The sequence below is a fragment of the Mauremys reevesii genome, linkage group 7, assembly GCF_016161935.1.
Source record: "Mauremys reevesii isolate NIE-2019 linkage group 7, ASM1616193v1, whole genome shotgun sequence".
Taxonomy (NCBI): Eukaryota; Metazoa; Chordata; order Testudines; family Geoemydidae; genus Mauremys; species Mauremys reevesii.
The window spans coordinates 40,024,115-40,047,797 of record NC_052629.1 but is presented as its reverse complement, the minus strand read 5'-3'; the positions used below and the strand labels follow the sequence as shown (position 1 = coordinate 40,047,797).

At 43.3% G+C, this 23,683-nt stretch overlaps 2 protein-coding genes across 7 annotated transcripts in view; one reads left to right on the top strand and one right to left on the bottom strand.

The window, feature by feature from the left end:
- Nucleotides 1-398: 398 nt before the first annotated feature.
- Nucleotides 399-22,541, bottom strand: EIF4EBP2 (eukaryotic translation initiation factor 4E binding protein 2). The gene is made up of 3 exons (XM_039546762.1): nucleotides 22,149-22,541; nucleotides 8,946-9,122; nucleotides 399-7,415 (listed from the first exon to the last, which is right to left on the bottom strand). Exons 1-3 carry the CDS (start codon nucleotides 22,285-22,287, stop codon nucleotides 7,384-7,386), a joined length of 348 nt encoding a protein of 115 aa, XP_039402696.1. The 5' UTR covers nucleotides 22,288-22,541; the 3' UTR covers nucleotides 399-7,383.
- The window catches only part of LRRC20 (leucine rich repeat containing 20), a 192,947-nt gene continuing 191,213 nt past the window's right edge, over nucleotides 21,950-23,683 (top strand). For 2 of the 6 annotated variants that reach the window (XM_039546752.1, XM_039546753.1), the window contains exon 1: nucleotides 21,950-22,085. In XM_039546752.1, the coding sequence (XP_039402686.1) occupies nucleotides 22,023-22,085 (63 nt within the window). In that variant the 5' untranslated portion in view covers nucleotides 21,950-22,022. Of the gene's footprint in view, nucleotides 22,086-22,184; nucleotides 22,321-23,683 lie in introns of those variants that run through there. The other 4 variants (XM_039546754.1, XM_039546756.1, XM_039546757.1 and 1 more) reach the window with 4 other exon arrangements.

The following is a 23,683-nucleotide window of genomic DNA, read 5'->3' as shown; positions in this document are numbered from 1 at the left end:
TCCCAGTGTCAATAGGGACCAGGGAGCTCACTGCCCTTTTTTCACTCCTGGTGTGATTAACAAAGTGGTTAAAGCTCACTCCTGCTGTATGTTCCTCTTGGCTCCTGTTTTGGGTTTAATTATCCTTGGATTTTGGTTTTTAGAGCAGTTTTGTGGGAAGAGTCACTCTGCTAGAACTGAGGTTTCACACATCCACTGTTGGTGTTTAACCTTCATACTTAGCAAAGTTAGTCTTCCCCGTGCTACTCCACGAATCTAAAAAAGCTTCCTGGGATTTTAAGTAAAATATATTTGTGTGTGTGTGTGTGTGTGTGTGTGTGTGTGTGTGTGTGTGTGTGTGTGTGTGTGTGTGTGTGTGTGTGTGTGTGTGTGTGTGTGTGTGTGTGTGTGTGTTATGAACATCCATGCACACACATTTATATTTGCACACTCTGCTCCTGCCCCTTCCCCCCCCGGAGATTTCTCACTTAACAAATAGCCGACCAATTTTGATAGATAACTATCAAAGCATACTTCTCAACCTGCCAAACGTTGTATGTGGGATTAAGTCACAATGACAGAGGCAAAGGACAAGCATCTTAAAATAATGTTGTGTAATAAGTATTTCTTTCTATAATCTCAATTTTATGATTTGGAATTTCTTAGATAAATTTACAAGAACAAAAGAAAAAACACCCCCCACGCTCATGTGGAATGAGGGGTGAATTTAGTCTGAAGTAAGGGGCAATTTGAGAGGTGTGCTGTTGAGCTTTACAAGAGTCCCCACATATACTACATCACTCCCTCCTCACCAAAAGGCATTACAAAAACCTCCAGCATGAGTTCAGAGGAAGGGACTGTTTTCCCTAGATGGACAACTAGGGGAAAGAACAAATAGAAGATGGTCACTGAAAACCAGATGCTGCAACACTCTGAGTGAAACATCCATATAGAAATCAGTTATCAAAAAAAGAGGCAAGCCCTGCATCTTTGATGCCAAATGAGTGCCACTACAAAACTAAATTGGAGTTTAGATCATGGGAAAATACTGATTTGTCATAAAGTGGCATTTTTCAAATGTAGCCGGGGCAGTATTATTAACAGAGAACAAGCACTAGGAGTTTGGAAGAGAAATGTTAGCTCTAAAAGGGAAGGTGCAATGGAAGGAGAGTGGTGATGAACAGCAATCCCCAGACAGGAGCCCCTCCCTCCCCCCAGGCTGATTTACATCAACAAGACCACCACCAAATTTTTGGGGTAGGGGAGGGAAAGTTACCAGTTAAAATTTACAAGGTAAATAGTTCAGAAATACAAGCGAAAAATTAAATTAAATTAAAAACACACAGAATGGCACTGTCCCTACAAAGATGCAGTACCTCTTTCTTTAGCTAAGAACAGTGGTTAACACTTTCCCAACCAGATGTTTGGATTTTGTTGTGCATCTTGGTGACTGGATTCTGGATGTCAACAAAAAGCCCATGTGTTCTGGGGTCATTTAGAGGTTTCCTAGATACGAATATAAAGACCAGGAAAAATTAAACAAGACAAAGACAATTATGAGGAATGTGTTTTCCTTAAGGATAGAGTAAATTCCAAGTGCAAGATGATAGCGGCCTAGGGAGGATCACAGTGCCCTCTGATGGCAAAACTGGTGAACTTAAAGTATTATACCACAAGGAACCCACATGCAAGAATTACATTGTCTTTTCAACAGCATGGAAAGAAGCCCAGTGCTGCTGACTCTAAATGATGGAACCTGAATGCAAATGGTCAATGTACCAAAAATTTGGGATTTTTTCAGTTCACAGACCACTAGGGAGGGAAGAAGGAAAGATGAGCTGTGCGCCATGCACCTGGCACATTTTCTGTTCATGGTGGAAATGATGAGATGTTTAACAGCCAATAGACATGACAGACACACACAAGGCAGAATGCAGGAAAGTGCTGTGCAAGCTTCCCACACATCTGCTAATACACCTGATTTAAGAAGAATAAATGTGTGACCAGTAGCACTTCTGGCTGCTTCCCAGCACATACTGCCAGTCATATATAGTGCAGAAGCCCAAAACAGCCACCAGGCATGGGGTTGATACCAACAACTCATTTCATTTGAAAACTAAACCACATTTGACTCCTAATATCTAGAGATGAAAGGAGAATGCTCATTGCAAAATAGACACCCACTGGGCAGAGTGTAACTGGAAGCTATTTTATCCTTCCCTCCTCTCCCCAAGGTCAGTTTCAGAGGACTAGCACACAGGTCCAGAGGAGAATTACTGTATACAAAGGCTGAACAATAAGGTGATTAAGCAGAGTTAGTTCAAAATGGAAGTATGCATTAGGACTGTCACAAAGGCGTTCAGTTGCCGATACCAAAGCTTAAAAAAGGAAACCACTTTTAAAAAGCTTTGTACACCCTGGACACTTGTGACGAAGGCTTATTGGTAACCGTCTTGTAGCTCTTGGCACTGTAAAGCAGCTGGCAAGTATTTTCAGAAGCGGACCTTTACTCAGGCACAGAGAGGAATGCTGCTTTCAGTGTAGTCAATTCAGCACACAAACCATCATCAAAAGTAGCTGACATGATACTATTTGCAAGAAGATTAATAGATTGTTTTGGATTTAATGTCACTCCTTAACCTACCTCTAGGAAACAAAACCCCCATAGAGAAACCCTTCCCCATCCCATGCTGTAGAAAGCCCCACTTCTGCATCAGTTCTGTTAACACAGACTCTAGCACCCGTGCAGAGCCCCATTGACTTCAGTGGGGTTTCACACCAGCACAGTGATCGGTGCTGTGCAGGATCGGAGCCTGGGCTTTCATTAAAAGCATAAAACTCAAAATCAGGAAAAACTGACAATGGTTAGATGGAAAATCAAGGTGAGATGACGGTCATTCTCAGATATGTAGGTTCACTGCAGGTTTCCTTCTATATAGTACAAGTCACTATTATTCTACATCAATCAATCTACGTCTTCTTACATAAGCTGTGATCCTTCTTTCAAAGCTCTGCGTGCCTTCCTCAGAGCAAATATGCAGTGGGGAAGGGAGGAGAAATGAATTTAAACCTAATTAAGTCTAAACAAGCAACACGGCGTCTTTGAGTTCCCTGTCTTATTGCTCAGTTTAATTCATTTAAAAATGAAACCACAGTATTTAAGCCCCCTCAAGACAAAAATCAGCATGGAGGACCAAACCAAAGCTAATGGGAAAATTGGTCATGCCAGCTAGGACAGTGGGTAATTTGAGAGGCAAGAAGTTTTTTTTGTTTTGTTTTGAAATGTGTGATTTTTCTCAAGGCAAGGAGTGTTTAGGGGCAGGGCTGGCTCTGGGCATGGTGCTGCTGAGGAACAATGCCACAATGGAAAAGGCTAATGAAACCAAGGCAGACATCATCTTATGGCATTTTCTATCACCATCCACCCTGTGTGCCCACAGCAGTACTGGGGGAAGGATGCCATAACAGTACATCCATCCATCTTGTTTGTTTTTTTTAAAATATGTCAAAACTTGACATTCATGGAAGGGAGACTAATAGCCCTAGCTAGAGCCAGGCACAGAGTGAGACTGTTAGTTTGCCTTCAGGTAGCTCTGCTGATATCCCCCCCCTCAGTAGTTTCATCCTGTGTCTCCTGAGCAGCAGCCGCCCTCATCCCAGACTGGTCTGGTCTATGCTGGGCAAATTTTCCCAAAAAGTGTAACTGGTTTTAAAACTAGTTCAGCTAACCGATTCTGAAGCCAGTTGGAGCCATAGGGTAGACCAGGCCCCAGACAGTTTGAACTGTTCACTGAACTGTTTAAAAAAAACAACAACAAAAAAGTGCATTCTGCAGGTTGTGAAATTAATTTAGTAAAAATGGTTCAGGGCACTTGGAGCCTGGTCTACAGGACAGCTCCAGCCAAAGTGACAAGTGGTTGGAATTCCCTTAGCATAAACCAAGCTACAGGGTTGTGGTTTTATGAAGTGGAGTAGTAGGAATTAGGATAAACCTGCTAGATTCATTTTTATTTATGGTCAGAGATAGAATCTGAACCCAGGTCCCTGAAAGTGAACAGGTTCCTGCACTAACCCAGTGCATCATCCAGGCCCTATGTTTTAATGGTTAAAAATAAGGATTAAAGCTGGGCATATTAGGTAAGGGAGAAGCTGTTTCCCAATCTCCGAGCTAGTCCCAAAGCACAAGTTAGAGCAGTCTAAGGGCTACTCTAACTTGTTTTAGCTGCCAAGGGGCCAATACAATAGCCAAGGGTTGCTTTAACCTTGTCCCGTGCTGAATTCAAGGAGCCGGGGGAGTGTATGATGGCTCTGCACCACCCAAGGACCTCACTATGCACAGAGAATCCTGCAGCAGCCTAAAACTGGTTAAAAAGGGCACTGATGGGGTGAGACAAAGCTGCCCTAATGCAAGGAAAGATCTGACCTGTAATGTCTGGGACACAAAAATTTAAGTGCAAAATTTAGGTTTAATAAAATAAAGCATTTACAAAACTGAACATTTTATTATCATCGTCCCTTCAGTTTTAACAAACAGAGCATTTAGATTGGATTTAAGTGTTACCCTGCAGTTGTGGTGCTTAAGAAGTACCTGAATATTTTCATTGTCCACTTTCTCTGGAGAAAGTAAGTAAGGAAGTGTTATTTAATCCTTCTCATAACACAACAACTAGGGGTCATGGTTGTGCCATGGGGAAATGCTGTTATCCCTATTTTCCAGATGGGAAACTAAAGCACAGAGACATTAAGTGATTTGATCAAGTGCCTGAAACAAACCCCAGATTTTCCTAATCCTGCTCCAATGCCTCAACCACCAGATGATCCTTTCCTCTCTGGATGCTTGTTTCTTGCCTTGGGTATTTAAAAAAAATACATCTCAAGTCGACAAAAGTCAGAATGATTTCTCCGGCTGACAGCTAAGAGGATTGTTGCATAATGGAAGCTCTTGCTGCACTGTACACTTAGGGATAAATTTTCAGTGTTGCAACAGGATTTTAGCGGAACAATTCTTGTAATAAAAAAGAGTCAAATAGCTGAACACCTGTGCAGTGCTTTGAAAAGCTGAGAAGTTATGAGCAAAACAAAATCTATCACTATGATGAGAAAAGTGACTAATGATACCTTGTCACTGCCCATTTCTTCTTCCTGTTTCTCCCAAATCAACTCTGCTTAGTTCACTGACAAACCCAAGTTTTTACTATTAACAGTACTACAGAGCAAATCTGGATTCTGTTCTGCCTCATCAACAAAACTGCCTGCTAAATTCCAGAAACTATTGTTAGTGATGATGCATGAAGCAGAATGGGGAAGGGAAAAAAAAAAAGTCAGTGTTTCCTACATGAGGCAGAACTTGCCGTGTACTTTAGAAATATCTGAACTGAACAAATTGGATCTGGGAGCCACAAAGTACAACTGAGCTTTCTATAGCATCCTTCATACTAAACAGAGGTGGAATAATGCCAGAGAGTAAATACAGGACATAGAGGTGTAGTTTTAGTCACATTTCTGGCTATCACCAAGGCTTTAAGGAGACCTTGCATTTCCCAGATAAATAGTCTATTCCTGAGAGATCAAACATTACAAAGGATTTTTGTTCCTGTGTTATTCACATTTTGAAGGGAAGAGGGAAAAAATGAGTTTTTTCAGGAAACCTTCCTTCCCCAAAGAAGTATTTTACCAGGAAAGTGTCCCTTTTGCATACCAAAAGAGAAAACAGGGTATTTTCCAATTTATAACTGAGCTGTGTAAATTTCTGACTCACATGTCAGATACAGTCTCCCAGCAAGTGGGGCAATGGGAAACATGTCTAGCTACAGTTTGAGCGATGCCCTCAGCAACTAAATCAAACCCATTAAGAACTTTCAAGTGGCAAGGCCAGACAGGAATTGGCCAGAAGCACCACACTCTTGTCAAAATCCACACTAGTCCACCTAATCCCTTTGGCAAGATATGGACAGGAGCAAAACTGGACAGTGTGGAACCAAAAATGACCCTTACAGGCAAATGTTCAATTTTACAAGTCAGCCAATATACACCCCAGCAGTGAACATAAAAGTTAACAACAAAGGATCTTGGAGGAAAAGTAATGGAGCCAGTGATTGAAAGGAGCACGGTGAACCATATGAATGGAAGGATGGTGTAAGATGAGAGGCAGGCCCACTGTTCCTCAGAGAGTGCTTATTGACATTCGCTTTTTCCCTTCTGTTGGGAAGTCTTAAAATTGAAACTATAAACAGTTAACAAGTGAATTCATTAAAACTGTTAGTGGGGAAAAACACTCTTCCTAATGCAAGAGAGATGGGGGATGTTGGAAATTAACCATTACTGCAGTACTTTCAATATAACAGTCTACAGTGTGGACCAGCAAAGAAATCGGAAGAAACTAACAAGGGCAAAAGGGCAAAAATGGAGGAAGTCCTGAGGATAACACAAGATACCCCTCCCCGATATCCTAGAAAAAAAATGTTTTGATTTAGCGTTTGATTTAGCATTCAAAGTACTCAGGGAACAAAGGGTTAAGTTTCTGAAAGTGAGAAGTTTTGGATGACATTCCTTTGGGATGGAAAGAAAGGAAGAGGAATCAGCAGTATAATGAACTGACAGCTTCCTCTAAATACACATAACATTAAGAAGTATTATCAAAAAGAAGTTTGTCAGCAGGATGGAAATCAAGGAGGTACAAGAGCAAATGAATTAAGGTTGTGCGTCTCCAGAAGAGAGAACATGTTACATTGCAGGGCACACAGTCATGGAGAAAGGTGACAAGTGGGACTAGTACCCAGGTTCCCCCAGAGTTACTCAAGTGAGTGCTCTGCCCACTGAGGAAAACGAACTCAGACTGAGCAGAGACTCTTACCTGTTCTCCCACTATTCTTTGTGGTTTCTAAAATGTGAGTGATCGAAAGTATTGGAGACACCATATTACAACTGGTTACTTGCTGTGCAAACATAAGCCCTTTGTGAGTTGGGATCAGGCTGAAGGGAGGGGAACACAGAAAAAGCCATCTCCACTTAGCATAAATCCACCAGTCCCTGGCCCCTTTGCTGTTTGCAATAAATATCCAACTGGTGATGGAGGTACGTTCTCGCTTGTGTATGGTTTGACAGGGTGCCTCTAAAGTGCGAGATGCCAAGGTTCCACTCGGAGTGTTCCTCAGCTCTGTATAATTTGACAAGGGCATCCATTCAGTCACAGAGCAGGGAGATGGGAGTTAAAAAGGGGGGGAGGGAGCAGGATTGGGGAGCTAGATTCTTATCCTTTGGCACTTGGAAGATGAAGTGGGGAGTCTGATGGAGACTGCTGCGACCGCCGCCTCTTCCACCTTTCAGTTACTGATCCGATTAGTAGAATCGAGTATGCACAGGTATCAGGAATTGCTGCCTCTCCATGGTTATGCTCTGGGGTAATCAGATGTCCATCTCAAACTGAGCATCATCCCCTGGCAACAGAAAAAAGGAGAGCTGCATTAGAGGGAGATCTCAGAAAGCCCTCAAGAGGAAAGAGAATCCCTACATACCTCCCAACACTATTTCCTAACGTATCTTCTGGTAAATAATATAATGGTAGATTTCATTCCCATAATTAACCTTGCACAGCAGATAGGGCAAATCAGATAATCCATTATGGAAGAACATGCTGCTCTTGGGAGATGCTGCATTAAGGACAGAGTGGACAGCCCTGTCTCAGTAATCATTGGTTTAAGTTGGCAGCTTAAAAAAAAAATCACCAAAATGTCACAATTTTTTATCAATTTATTTTAGGTTCTTTATTTGTAAAAAAGGTCCTATGAAGATCAGTGACAGCCTTGACTTCAATGCAAAATGTCCTAGTTATTGCTAAATATTAATTAATGCATGTACAGTCCTATGAACACATAAAGAGCCATATTACTGCAAAAGACACTTTGTCCCCCTGAAGTTATGAGCATTGACTCTTGCTACCCACATCTCATTTTAAACAAACAAAAAAAAAAAAGCAAAGAAAGATAGTTTGAAAGCCACCCAGTGGCCCATTGTCTATGGGGAGATATGATACGGCAGGAAACAGTTACCTGTTTAATCACATCACTGAACACATAGGAGTCAATTGTGCTTTCTGTGTTTTTTTTTAAAAAGCTGTTCTACCATGGCAAGAATGGCATGCACACTGACACTCCCATCTACCCAAATGCTCCCTGCTTAAAAAAAAAAACAAAAAACAAACCTAAACCAACAAAACAAACCACCACACACCTCACACAAATTTTACCCAAAAGAGGGAGGAGTACCAAAAACTTCTTGAAGTCCACTAGGGACTTCGCTATGGCTAACAATTTTCTATGGAAGATGCTTAGGAGCAATGGATGGCAATATAAAATCCTTACAGATATTAGGAATGTAAATATTGTTTAAATGGTTAACTGATTAAAAGGGGAGGGCCTGGGGTTTCTCTGGGCAGCAAGACGGGGCGGGGGCTGGTCAGCTGGCTGGCAGGGCAGGGTGCGGCCCGGCACAGCGTGTGGTGCTGCGCGGCCAGGGTCCAGCCAGCAGTGCCTGATTTAACTGTTAAGGTCAGTTAACCGGTAAGCCTAATGCTTACTGGTTAACCCGTTAACATTTTACGCTCCTAACAGATATATAAAAACCCTGTAAAGGTATTATTTCATATGACGGATTCAGGATACAAAGCTTCGGGGGGGGGGGGGTGTCAGGGGAGGAGGAAAATGAAGCCATATTTAAGTTAAATATTTCTGAAACCAGACAAGTCTTTTTTGCTGTCCCTGAGACTTAAACAACAATTACTGAACTATTACAGAAAAAAATATCACTCTGAGAAAGGAAACCTACATATTAAATTTCACGCTAATATTTATATATAATGAGCCCATCACCATGATATCTGAGCATAAGATCTGCTAAAATCACAAATAAGGGAGCTATAAAGAAATTAACCAGAGTATCAACCACTACCATAACCCAGTCTCTCTTACCCATTGCAGTCTTCCTGTCATGATTGTTCAGATTGTTTATTTCCACTTTGGAATCCTCGACCATGGTACCAGGACTGGTGACTCCTGGAATATTTGGGAGATGGCATGGTGGGGTCTGAGCCATGGGGGAATTGCGGCGATCTAACAGAAACTTACGGTCGTAGATGATTCGGGTACCTAGCACACAGTCAGATAAAAGGAGAAAAATCAGCATTTACGAATACATACAGAATGTGTGTTGATAATGATGTGTCAATGTGAGCAGGGTTCAGACGAAAGAGGCACTTGGAGTCCCATCCCCAGGCTGGTACAATGAGAGGAAATAAAAAGCAGCATTTGGGCTTGGGAGATGTGTCAACTCCAATCACTTCCTGATGCCCTATTTACAGAATGGCACTGCCTTTTACCTTAGTTCAAAGACCTGTTTTTCCCACTCCTGCAATCCTAAAGAGGCACGGATTAAATGCATGTCACCAGCCCATATAGGAAAGAAACCCCAATACCCTACATGCCAATGCTCTCAAGTCAGAACAATGTCCAGCACTGGAGAATCCACCCTTGAGCCAACTCATGGTGCTCTCAAAATGAGAGAATCTAAAAAAGGCTTAGCTTGAAACCAGTCCTATTTCATAACAACTCTCTTCCCCACTCCACATTTCAGTCTTTTTCTGTTACCTAAGGAAGTAATAAAGGGGAGAAACTGCTGGGCAACTTCATTTCAAACTGTTCAGTGTTCTCACAAACTGTACAACAAACATCAACATTCCCTATGTTCCCAAGCATCTTATAAACACCAAATAAACTGACAGCTCTGGACATTGAAGTCTTCTATTTATCCATGGACAGGATAATGCAAGTTTCCTCTCCAAAGTGCTTCCAGTGTAACCTGGTGGGACTTCTAGGGGTGAGGGGAAAGGTCAATTGTATCTAGTTGTACAATGATATACTAGTTGTCACCCTTGCTGGCCTCTATATCCATGAGCACCAATCATGGTGACCGTTTTTGTGATATGGACTGCTGCCCACTAGTACTATTACCTGTGCTGAGCCCATTTAGAAAGGATCAAGTGAGCGAGAGGGGATGGGGAGTAGGACTCTATGCCAAAAATGGCATTACCTGTTTCCAAGTCACAGATAACCGAGAAGAAAATTATCTTGGGGGCTTATGGATCAATGTCCAAACACCAAAAGCATAAGATAGGGTACTAGTTGGTGTTGGCTACAGACCAACAAATCACACTAGGGGACTGGAGGACCACTTCCTTATGCACCTTTCTTCAATGTGTAGGAAAAGAACCTGTGTGTGACGGGTTACCCTCCACTCCAGGGTGCCACCTGATGTACTGGAGTCTCACTGAAACTGGCTGTTCCACCAGCCTGGCCTCCCTCACCCTGTCCTGCTGTGCCAGGTACTCAAGCTGCCTCCAGCACACACACAGGTAGGGACATGCCCAGCTGCAGAAAGACACAGACACTGAAATCAGCTCTGCATGGGAAGAATCAGCTAGGGGATTGCCCGATACTCAAATGCACACCACCTCTAGGGTGCAAACCCCAAAATGTATTGTCTTGTGTTGCACAGAGAACTGTACAGCGTAAGCCCATGAAAATCGCCCACGCTCTCAATGTGGAGAAGATATGCACAGCTTTTTGCCCCTCAGTTAGGAATTGCAAAAACTGGTTTAGAGAAAACAAGTTTATTAACTACAAAAGATAGATTTTAAGTGATTATAAAGAGATAGCAAACAGATCAAAGCAGATTACTGAGCAAATAAAGCAAACATGCAAACTAAGCTTAGTACACTAAAGAAACTGTCTACAAGTCTACAACTGTCTACATGCATCTGACGAATTGGGTATTCACCCATGAAAGCTTATGCTCCAATACGTCTGCTAGTCTATAAGGTGCCACAGGACTCTTTGTTGCTTTTTACAGATCCAGACTAACACGGCTACCCCTCTGATACAGTCTACAAGTAGTAATTTCTCACCCTAAATATTGCTTTAAGCAGGTTGCAGAATTTCTTGAAGACAAACTGCTCTTGCTTGCAGCTTAGAACTCTAGGTATTCCTTTCACAGGCCAGGCACCTTCTCCCCTGGGTCCAGTCCCTTCTTCCCCAGATCAGTCATAGGTGTTTTTAGCCGTCATCTAGGGCAGCGATTCAGTGAAGAACTGACCCTGATTAACTCACTCCCCTTAAATAAGATTTATATATGGCGGGAATCCTTTGTTTCTCAGTTTGATCCCAACCCACTACTAGTGGAAAAATACTAGCAGTCCAAAATGGAGTCCAGTACCAATTGACATGATCCTGCAGTGTCAAAGCAGCCATAAATCCTCAGGAAGAAGTCCCAGGAAGGTGGGAGATTAGCATCTTCGAAGTCCTATTGTTCTCCCTAATGGCCCATTGACTGACTAGTCAGACAGATTGCATTCTCTCTGGTGGGCGTTCCCCAGGTACAAACCCACTTATAATTGTTACATACTCAATATTCCTAACTTCAGATACAGAAATGACATGCTTACAAATAGATAGTCATATTCAGTAAATCATAACCTTTCCAATGATACCTCACATCAGCGGTTTTCAAACTGCAGGTCGCAACCCAGTATTGGGTCACGGAATGTAAGGTACTGGGTCACGTTAGCTTTGGTCAGCACCGTCGACCAGGCCAGTAAAAGTCCCGTGGGCGGTGCTGCCCGGCTAGTCCCTACCTGTCCAGACACCACGCTGCAACCCAGAAGCAGCCAGCAGCAGTTCTGGCTCTTAGTTGGGGGGGGGGGGGGGGCACGGTGCTCTACGCACTGCCCCAGCCCTGAGCACCAGCTCTGCACTCCCATTGGCTGGGAACCAGCCAATGGTACCTGGGGGGGGGGAGGGGGGAAGAGTGCCTGTGGGTGAGAGCTGCATGGAGTTGCTTGCGTGCCTCCGCCTAGGACCCGGACCTGCTGCTGGCTGCTTCTGGGGCACAGCACAGTCCGTGGTGCCAGGACAGGCAGAAAACCTGCCTTAGCACCCCTGTTGTGCCGCTGACTGGGAGTTGCCCAAGATAACCCCACACCCCAATCTCCTGCCCTGAGTCCCCTCAAACCCAGAGCCCCTTCCTGCACCCCAAACCTCTCAGCCCCACCCCAGAGCCTGCACCCCCAGCCCAGAGCCCTCCCTCCCGCACCCTAACCCCCTGCCCAGAGCCCCCTCCCATATACTGAACCCCTAATTCCCGGCCCCACCCCGCAGCCCTCACCACCACACCCCAACCCTCTGCCCCAGCTCTGAGCCCCTCCCACATCCCAGCTCCGTTGGGTCACAGGCATCAATTTTCTTCAATTGGGTCGCCAGAAAAAAAAAAGTTTGAAAACCACTGCCTCACAAGACCCATCTTGCATAAAGCATCTTAATTATGGCATATTCATATCATAACAATATCTCTATGAAGAATATGGGACATAGCATCACATTGTGATCATTGGGTACTTCATGTGACATGTGGGAGGTCTCTTGCTGCCCGTACTAAACATCTTTGGAATTTCTAAACGTTATAGATGGCAATTTCCTAACTCAAAAAGTGTTGCAGCCAAGATGGGGGAATTCTATATTAGACACTGTCCTAACAGATAAAAAGGAACCAATCACATAACTAAAAGTTAATGGTAGCGTAGGTACAAGTGACCATGACTTGATCACATTCATAATGCACAACCACAATAAAGTCCTGCACACACAGTGCTTCAATAAGGCCAATTTTACAAAGCTGAAAATAATTATGAGCCAAATCAACTGTGAGGAGTAATTTAATCAGAAAAATGTTAATATAATTGGGAATCATTTAACAACACCTTACTTGCTGCCCAAAAAAGCTACAATCCCACAACTGAGGAAGAAGGCTGTGCTGGTTAAAAAACGACCTAGTTTAGAGAGGAAGCAAAGATAGCTGTAAAAAACAACAACAAATGGAAGAAAGCGGAAGCTGATGGTAATGAATATAAATCAGAAGTTAGGAATAGTGGAAAACTGATAAGGGAAGCCAAGGGACACAAAGAGAAATCTATGGTCAACAGATTTAAGGACAATAAGGAGTTTCATACATATATTAGGAACAAAAAGAATACTGACAATGTTACTGGCCCATTACTAGATGGAAATGATAGAATTATCAATAATAATGCAGAAAAGGCAGAAGTGTTGAAGTATTTCTGCTTTGTATTTGGGGAAAAACAGATGATGCAGTCTCATAATATGGTGCTAACGCTCTTTCCATTCCACTAGTATCTCTGGATAATGTTAAACAGAAGCTAGACAGTTTTAAATTAGCAGGTCCAGATAACACAGCATCCAGGAGTTTTGAAAGAGCTGGCTGAGGACCTCGCTGAACTGTTAATGTTGAGTTTCAAGAAGTCTTGGAGCAATGGACAAGTTCCAGTAGACTGGAAGAAAGCTAATGTTTTGCTAATTTTTAAAAAAGGGTAAATGGGATGATCCAGGTAATTATAGACCCGTCAATATGACATTGGTCCCAGGCAAGATATGGAACTTGATTAATAAAGAACTAAAGGAGGGTAATGTAATTAATAACCCACAGCATGGGTTTATGGAAAAGAGATCCTGTCAAACTAGCTTGATATCTTTTTTTGACGAGATTATAAGTCTAGTTGATAATAGTGGCAGTACTCATGTCATATACTTGGACTTTTGTAAGCATTTGACTTGGTACCGCATGACATTTTGATTAAAAAAATCTACAAAGATATAAAAAATTAACATGGCACACATTAAATGGATTAAAAGCTGGCTCACTGATAGGTCTCAAAATATAACTGTAAATGGGGAATTGTCAGTGGATCTGTTTTCAGTGGGGTCCTGCAGGGATGGGTTCTTGGCTCTACAGTATACAACATCTTTATCAATGACCTGGAAGAAAACATGAAGTCACCACTGATAAAGTTTGCAGATGACGTAAAAATTGGAGGAGTGGTAAATAATGAAGAGGACAGGTCATGGATTGAGTGATCCAGATCACTCAGTAAACTGGGCACAAGCAAACAATATGCTTTTCAATATGGCTAAATAAAAGTCTCTACATCTGGGAAAAAGGGAGAAGGCCATACATACAGGATCAGGGACTATCCTGGGAAGCAGTGACTGAAAAAGATTTGGGGATCGGGGCAGATAATCAACTGAACATGAGCTCCCAGTGTGATGCTGTGGCCAAAAGAGCTAATGCAATCCTGGGATGCATAAACACAGGAATCTCAAGTAGAGGTAGAAAAGGTTGTTTTACCTCTGTATTTGGCACTGGTATGACCACTGCATCCACTTCCAGTGCCCATAATTCAAGAAGGAGGTTGATAAATTGGAGAGGGTTCAGAGAAGAACCATGAGAATCAATTAAAGGATTAGAAAAACATGCCTTATGGTGACTGAGCTCCTTGAATCTATTTAGCTTTACAAAGAGAAGGTTAAGGGATGACTTGATGACAGTTTATAAGTATCTACATGGGGAACAAATATTTAATGATTGGCTCTTCAATCTATCAGAGGAAGGTATAACACTATTCAAAGGCTGGAAGCTGCAGCTAGACAAATTATGAAGGGAAATAAGACTGTTAAAAATGTAATTAACCACTGGAACAATGCTCGTGGTTGATTCTCCATCACTGACAATTTTTAAAATCAAGATTGGCTGTTCTTCTAAAAGATCTGCTCTAGGAGTTATTTTGGGGAAGTTCTATGGCCTGTGCTACACAGTAAGTCAGACCAGGTGATCAGAATGGTCCCTTCTGGCCTTAGAACCTATGCAGAAGATTACCAAGGCATAGATAGTAAAGGTCAGAGCTGTAGGGAAAGAAAGAAAACAATAGGTTTTGGAGATAGTGCATCCTTGTACATTAGGGTAAAGGGGGCTGTGTCTCACAAGTTTGGAAGCCAGGAAAGCGGGCGGTGTGGAGTTAGGTTTGGTTTTTGTAAGAGTGTTGTACATAAAGGTAGATGAAAAGGAGAATGAGAGACTGAATAAGAATGAGCAAGAGTGGAGGGATGATGGAGAGGTTAGAAGTGAAGAGTATGAAGGCCACACCATTACTGTTAAGTAGTATGTGATAGCACCAAGCAACCCAAGTCATGGACAGGATCCCACAATGCTAGGAGCTGTACAAATACAGAACAAACAAAAAATCCCTGCCTCAAAGAGCTCAGTGCTGGAACCCAAGATTGAAGGTAGAGGTGGAGGGGATGGAACAAGAATTCATGGCAGATGGTGTCAATTTTTCTTTCGAAAACAATAGTTAAAATCTTGGGCTGAAAAGGAGGTACAGTAGGTGAGTGGGTTTGAAGAGATAGTCAAGGGTGAAGCAGTCATGAGGGCTGTGGGTATAGGCGTCAGGAAAGAAGAAAAGCTGTTTGGCCTATTAAGCAATAGAACCGATGGCAAGGAGGATCTATCTGTAGCGGAGGAAGTTAAACTGATCTCTGGATATTCTTCAGAGGCACTTAGCAGCATGGGGAGAGGAACAGAGAAGGGGAGGGGGCGGGGGAAGAGTCCAATGCAGGAAACTGATGAGTTGGACTGAGTGTCCAGGAAAGGGAACAAAGACACCAGTGTGAAGAAGAGAGAGGCCTTGAAAATGGAGCCCCTGGAGTTAAAGTAAAGTAATATCTGTGACGGAGAGGGGACAGCAGAGAAGTTGGAAGAAGTAGGAATAGCCATGATGGACTGGGATGAGAGAAGTTAAAGGAAGGGAGGTGATGGTCACAGATAGAACAGACTAAACGTCTTCGATTGCTCTGCTATGAAGAATGAACATATCATAGTTCAAACACCTACTGAGCTGCTGATAGTTCAAGGGAAGACAGCAACACTGACCAAAAGTTCAATAATTAACTGGAACCTAGATACCTACAGGCATCAGCACTGGGAAAAGCTGCTTAAATATCCTGCACTAGGATAGACTGGCATTTCCTGGGGCCCAGAGAAGAGTCCAACCCTCCCCAAGGCCTCTCCAAAAAATCACGTTCAAGCAGATTCCTCTCGCCTTTCTACCCCAAGTATCAAACATATTACTCGCACATTTCAGGATTCGTTGTCTACACAGACTTCCTGCTCTGGAAAGATCCTAGAACCAATAGCAGGGCCTCACCTAGAGATAAGAGTTTCAGACAGTCACAGGTTATATCCTGTGGATGCCTATTTAAAGAGGCAGAACACTCATTTCAGAGCAGAAACTACACGGTCAGGATTGAAGATTTAAAATGCAAGGATTTCACTCCAAGATTAGAACTGCAGAAAGATAGAGAACACTATTTTTAATCTGAAGTGAAGCTACGGTCAGAAAAGTCATCGTCATGTCCCACTTTTAGTCTTTATCGGGTGCTTTTATAATCAGATCTTTTCAGTTTCAGGTCAAAACAAGATTTTTCCAACTGCCAGTGGTGCAAGATCATCCTGGTGAACAAAAAACCCAAGCTGTGTTCCCACATCATCCCTCACTACCCAAGTTCTGGAGCAGAACTAGACAGACTGTTGGTGGAGGGAAAGGCAGAAAAGAAGGCACTTCTCTTCTGCAGCACCACAGCTTTATTCCAGTGCTGACAGGAATAAACTTGGTTTTGAAGTACATAGAGCAGATGACTCAAAAGACACATGAGGAGCATGAACACTACAGAACCATTTTGCAGTCCCTTTTCTGACCATTAAACAGCACAAAACAGACACAAAAGCAAACTCAGAAAAGGCATTCAAAATTACATGCACCAAGCTGTGATTCAGAGCAACAACTTTCAGCTTTGAGTGAATCAAGTCTGTTCTTTAGAAAAGTAAATGTTTACATGGATCAAATACAACCTTCACGTTGCTAGTTTAAAGCTAATCAGAGTTGCATGTTTAAGAGTTACACTCAGAATTTTTCTAGGCAATGGGCCTCTTGGCCATTCCATACCTCAGGGAGGCATCAAACATCTTACCCATGGGCAGCTGTTTTGCAACAAGATATTTTGTATCATGTACAAAGCTCTTTGTGTTTGAATTGCAGAGCAATACTTGAAGTATTTTATTTTATCCCCCTTCCTCCCCCATCATACTAAAAGGAGCAATGGGTCCTGATCCTGATTAGGGCTTCTGGGTGATACTATTTAATATTTCATGTAGTACTAATAGGTTACCAGCTGAAATATTCTTCAGAAATTTTGCTACTTGGATTCAGGAGACATTGGGAGTCCACAAAATATTTTCCTGCCTCAGTTCAAGAGGGGGGAAAAAAACCACCCCAAAAACCACGCAGTGCCTTAGTAGTTCTCAAACTGTGGGTGTTGAGAGATTACTCCAGTGATAGAAATAAAAAGCACTCTTTGCAGCAAAGGAGCCTCCTGAAATAATAGCTCCAGGAAAGGGAGAAACATGAAATAGTAATTACCACTGTCTAACAGAATGATGAAAAGATAGTCAAGGGCACCCTCCCAGAAACAAACAGGGCAGTTCGCAGGGACCTCCACTCCTGTTTTCTGAACTGGTAATTTTTAAGGGGACCCTTCACCAGGAGGACTGCACATGTAAAGGAGCCTCTGAATGCAAAAGAGTTAAACACTGGATCAATTCAAACAATTCCCAGAAACCTTCTACAGAAGGAAGTTATTAAAGGCAGGACCCCCTCTTCCTTGTAACAATTTCTGTCAATGTGGGAAAACATCCAATGTCCATGACAGGTGACAAGGTATAAGTGGTGGCTTTCAAATTAAAGCACTACCATGAACTCAAAAGGACAGACAACTGTTTTCAGAAAACAGAAGGGACTCTGTACAAATGAGATGATCTAGCCTCTGCATCCTCATTCAGAATTCGGTGTTGCCTGTCTGTAGCTTCTACTGGCTCTTGCTGCTCCCTAAGCACCGAACTAGGATTCTGTTTTTGTACATTCCCTGTCCCCTAGAGTTGTCCTCAGCCACACTCACAAATGCTAGTCTTCAATACTCTGTTCTTGAGGGCTCTGCACTAGCTCTTAGTTTTCCAGTATCTGGGACAAACTCTTACCTCTGTCACTTATGAAAGGGACACCATTAATATGAAGTTAGTTTAAAAAAATACAAATTTAACAGCAGTCCTACACCTGTGAGAGCCCACCCCTCCCAACAGTAGAAGTTTTACAATCACGTTTTTCTTTTAATATAAAAAAATTGTGGGTCTTGCACATCAGTGAGGACAGAGCAACAGGGAAACAGTTAAATAGACTGGACAGAAAGTGCTGTCAGAATGTGCAAAGTTAATAAACTAAACATATAGATTTCCTTCAACCACTAACCTCAGTTATAGTGATTTTAGGGATTACTTACAACAACAATCAATAAAAAATTCAGATAGACGTGGATATACATAGAGCATCTTTCTGTAAGGCAACAATTCTAAGGAGCAGGGAACTGGGAGTAGTTTGGTTCTATACCTGACTCTGCCACTTATCTCTTATAAACCTGGGCAAGTTACTTAGCCTCATAAGAAAACTGAGGCCCTATCTGTAAAATAGAGATAAATAATACAGTAGTATTTCCCATCTTTGTAATGTACTTTGAGATCCTTGGATAAAAGTTGTTTTAAGTGCAGAGTGATGGCGTTGTCCTCAACACATGATATTTTTGACATCACAATTTGGTACTTGAGTAGACGCTGCCAATTGTAAGACCTAGAACAGAGATATCAGATACAAAGCAGATCTGGATTAACTGGCAGTGTAGTGTCTGCTTGTAGTACAATGGGCTCAGGCTAGTGACATAAGTCCTTCATTTCCCTGAGTGATACATTTAAAGGGAGCCAGATGTAGCTACCACTGATTTATTCATAAACTTTATATTCAAATACTGTATTAAAATAAAACCATCAAGAACACTCTGGATGGAGGGAGGAAAAGAAAATCTGAACTGTATGAAAAATAACTTAGCATTAGTACTGTTCAGTGTCCATGGATTTGACTGTAAAGTTTTAATGAAGTCCTAAATATTAACTATTACTATAAAAACGCTATTCAGCACATTAAAAAAAGAAATAATGTTAAATTTGAGTTAGTTTCCCAGTATGGATCAACAATTCTCATTCTGAACCACTCACTAAATTGTCACACCTACCACTGAACCAAGGGCATAATTCCATGTGGCTTGTTGCAGAAGCCACATGAGGTAGAAGGAGTTTTCTACTATTTTTTTAATTCAAATATTTTAGGGTAGGGGAGTTCATTTTTCAGGTCCATCTCTGTTTCCCCCTCATTCCCACTTTTATTTTCATCATACCCTTTCCCATTTCTTCTGTGCAGCTCTCCTCATATTTATTTAACTATGCCTCTTCCTGGCTGTGGGATTCTGAGATCTCTCAATGAAGACATTCTAAATGTTACTTCTTCCCTGAATACGCCAGGCTGAGAAGGTGGACCTTAGCTCCCTCTATAACCCCCTCAAGGCACAAGCAAGGACAGCTCTCCTCTGCACCCTAATCTCTACAGCATCCAACACCCTTTGTACCTCTCTTACTCCTTTTTATAATATTCTGCAGAAGGAGCAGCAAACAGATTCTGGTCAGTTTCATTCTGTCTGGGGATTGGTCTTGCTTTGAGCAGGGGGTTGGACTAGATGACCTCCTGAGGTCCCTTCCAACCCTAATATTCTATGATTCTATGATGCTTCTGGGCAGCAGCAGTACCACTGAGAAGCTCCCATGGGGTATTCTCACCCCAGAATAATTTCTAAAATGAGACTAATTAAGGAAAAATAGGAACAAAGTCCTGCAACCCTACCCTTAACACAACAGAACCCCATTGTAGACTAGTATAAGCCTGTGAGGTCAGGTACTCCAGTCCTTTACCTTCTCAAAAATTGTATCATTTTGTGGCGCTTTTAAAATCATCATCACTTGTGAATATTTTAAAGATTTGACACCACCAGCATGATACATTCTACAATGTCATACCAAATAGGGATTTCACAATCTACAGTAGATTCAGAACGAGTATTTAGGTTCCATGCATTTATTAATATTTTGTCCCTTTTATCCAGCTTCTTTATCACATTCTGCACATATTTCTAATAATACAGTTATTTTTCCATTCATTTACAGATTACCTTCAATGGCAAACCCCCTCCTGACAACACAAAATACCGTAACAGACGCAAGAACTCACTTAATACCTCAATAGCCAGAAAGACTTTAAAATACCTAATATGAAGGAAGAAAAAGTGCAGTGATGGAAGTCCATTACACAGGAGGATGCAGCAATATTACACACACAGTAAAATGCACACACCACTAGAACTGTATTTGCTACTTTCTGGCAGCCACAGAAAAGTCACACTAGTGTTTACATTTTTATAGCCATCTGCAAAGTGAGCAAGTGAAGTAGTCAAGAGACAGTGGAGGATAGGCCTGCTTCTTTAGCAGATATCAACCACATACATACAAACCTACCTATGCCCAGCAGAGAAAAGTTACGGACACAAGAAAAATAGGATAGAGCAATGATGTGGAATTCACGTTTATATAATTTGTAACAACGAAAGGGCAAACAACATCCAGTTTAAGAGGAATGGAAGCAAATCTTGAGTCTAAAATGAAGTGGAAATAAGAGGTTTGGGCTTTGGGAAAATTATACCGCAAAAAAACCAGCAGGTTCTCAACCCTGAGTATTTTTGTTTTAGTACTGTTTGACCATAAGGAAAATTAGGATAGAGTGTTCCACTAATAATTTCTTTCCACATATTTTACCACTGATCTAAGCCAGGAATGAGGGCACTATTTTTAAAGCAACCCTGAAAACTACTGTGAAATGACTGCTTGGCTATTTAATAAAACAACTTTGCCAACTGAAATATCTGTGACTGCTTCCCCAAGAGCTCCCGCTCTGGGGAACGGAGTCAATATTTAGCTCAGGAATCCTGTCTGTATGCATGTCAGCTTCTACCGTTCATACAATGTTCAAGTCACGTAACACATCATGGGACTTACTGTTAATCCATGTTTATTTGGGGTGGTGGGGAGGAATTATTTCATGGGTCAGGCTTGTCTTCTGGGAGATGACAAGGTTAAGCTTTAGTTTTTTAAATACAAATAGGATCTCTGGTGCTCCTATGCCTTGACTCCTATTTAGCAATTTTATTAATAAAATCAACAGGAACAGTAGGCATAACAATAGGTTAATGCAGGCCTTGTTATCCAAGAACAGACCTAAATGGAGGTTGCTGCAGAGTCTACATCCGTGTTAGTCTGCAGTGCAAAGTTAGCACTTCCTTAAACTGAGCCCTCCACGCTGGCTGATGCATTTCTTTAGTCAGAGCTAAAAGAATCCCAAGCACCTTAATAAGGGCCAGGGGCTGGCTCCACACTGGAGGCGTCCTGAGTTCTCGATGGAGTTCATGTTTCTCTCCCTACTGCAGCTGCCGGAGAATTCCCCCTAGTCCCCTTCTCCGATTGTGCAACAGTCACGGGCTTCTCCTAGACTCTTAGGCCTTGTTTACAAATATCTCACCGCTAGCCCCACACCAAAAAGGGAGAAGGAGCTTGGGGCCTAGTGCATCTGGCTCCAGACCCAGCATAAGCTCCTTCCCCCCCCTCCATCCTTCCTTCCAAAATAAAAACCAAACATTACAAATACATACCGAGGGGGGGAAAGGGCCCTGTTCGTGCTGGAGTCTCTCCCCGCCCCCCCTTGTATAGAGATCTCTGGTGCATCTATTTCTCTTTGCTCCCCACCAAAGCCTCTGGTCCTGTATAGCACTAGCCTATACCCCCTTGCTTTGAGGTCCGGGGGAACAGGACAGAAAAGAGGTAACCCTATAGTGAGGTCCCCACCGCACAAGGAGTAATAAACCTGAGTGCTTCAGAGAAAGTGGGGGTCGCGCCTACTCCACATGACTATCTGCACTTTCCCGCACGTTCTCCCCTTCAATTGCACCCACTGTAGCATTAATTGCATGCACTTCTCTGCAAATTCCCCTCCCCCATTTAATTGCACGCGCTTTCCACGCTCCCCCGCCCCCATTAAAACCGCCAGCTGTGTAACGTTAATTGCATGTACTTTGCTGCCTCTCTATTCTCTCTCTCCCGTTAATTGCATGCACGTCTCCCTGCAGCGGGTTGCACGGAGCCCCGAGTGGTTGCCTGCAGTGAGGAGACTGGTGCGTGTACTGCTGGAGGCCTTGGCCTGGCCCCAGGGGCGGGCAGCTGGGGGTGCTCTTTACCTCCAGGAGTGGTAGAAAACAGGGTCCCCCCGGGCGTGGTGCAATAGTCATGAGGTAGCTGCGTGGCGTCGCTGATGGGCACGGTCCTGGTGGGGATGGCCCGGCTCTGGCTGTGCTGGTGGCCGCCGGAGGAGGACATCTCCCGGCTCTATTGTCCCGGCTGCTGGGGGAGGTAGGTGGCTGCGGGGAGGGAAGGGGGCAGAGACGCTGAAGGAGGAGGTGGTGGAGGCGGCGGCGCTGGACTCACTCCGGGGGCGGGGGGAGGGCAGCAGCCGCCTCTTCTCCGGTTCCTCGGCGCTTTCTCTCCGTCCACCGCCTCCACCGCCACCTTCTCCCTCGGCCTCCGCCAGCAGCAGGAAACCCGGGGCGGGGGCCGACGGCCGCGAAGGGAGGGGCGGGGACGTGCGGGGAGGAGCAGCTCGGCGGGTGGGGGCGGCCTGTGGCAGCTGCAGCTGCGCGAGCTGGTGGGGCCGCTCCGGGCACGCGGCTCTGCCCCCCCCCCACCGCACCCCGCGTTTTGTGCCACCCGCTCCTCGGGGCGGGCACAGTGGGGAGGCGACTCGTCCCCTTGCGCACAGGCCGCGCCAACGGGGACTCAGCCCCGGCTCGCGAGTTGCTCGGGTCTCCTGGGCCAAGCTCGCTGGAGAGCCGTACGTAGTGCTGGCAACATGCTTGGGACACACGTGTGCGTTCAGTACACCATGTGCACGCTGGGTGCACCGATGGGCGTGCAGGTTCGGGTTGGTGTGCACATGCCTGTGGTGCAGCAATGCCTTGCAGAGCTCGCTTTTATTTTATGTAGACACAGATTACTAACGGTGCCTAATGCACGCTACAGACTTGAAAAAGAGACAGTCGCTGCGCTGGGGAGGTTTACAATCTAGATTTCTGACCTGGTGGGAGGAGTAAGAGTGACAGGGGGAAGACAAAGAATGCAGAAAATAAGGCCACGACATCTAATAAGTACTGTGCTATATATATACCGGTATATAGCCTGTTTTTTGTAACATGGGAGTAAATAAGGAACTGGAGCTCCTCTAAAGAAAATACATGTTGTTCCTAAGCGGTGGTTGCTCTTACCAGGTGTTGCTGTGAACAAGCATCTGCTTACTGTGGTTAGGTTAGATAATGGCACCCACGTATGTAATTTAAACACAGCACTCTGGAGATAAACTATATAGCATACATGACTAATATTTGGATTTTTTTAGTCTACAGTTCCTATCAAAATATACCATGATATTCTCTAAAAGCGACTTGGATTATTTTGTCCTTTATATTTTCTCTCTGAAGTCTCAATTCTTTTTCTGTTTTTCTGGACTTTCATTTTAAGTATTGTCTCTGCCTCTTTCTACATCTTCATCCACAAAATGGCATTGATTGTGCTAGTGCTATTTTGTAACCCAAAGTACCATGAAACTGGCTTTCTTGCAATATTTTGCTGCAGTGCTGTTATTTTTATTAACTATCAGGGTAATTAGGGCAACTTTATTATCATTACCATACTTATATGCTGATTTGTTCAGTAAAATGCC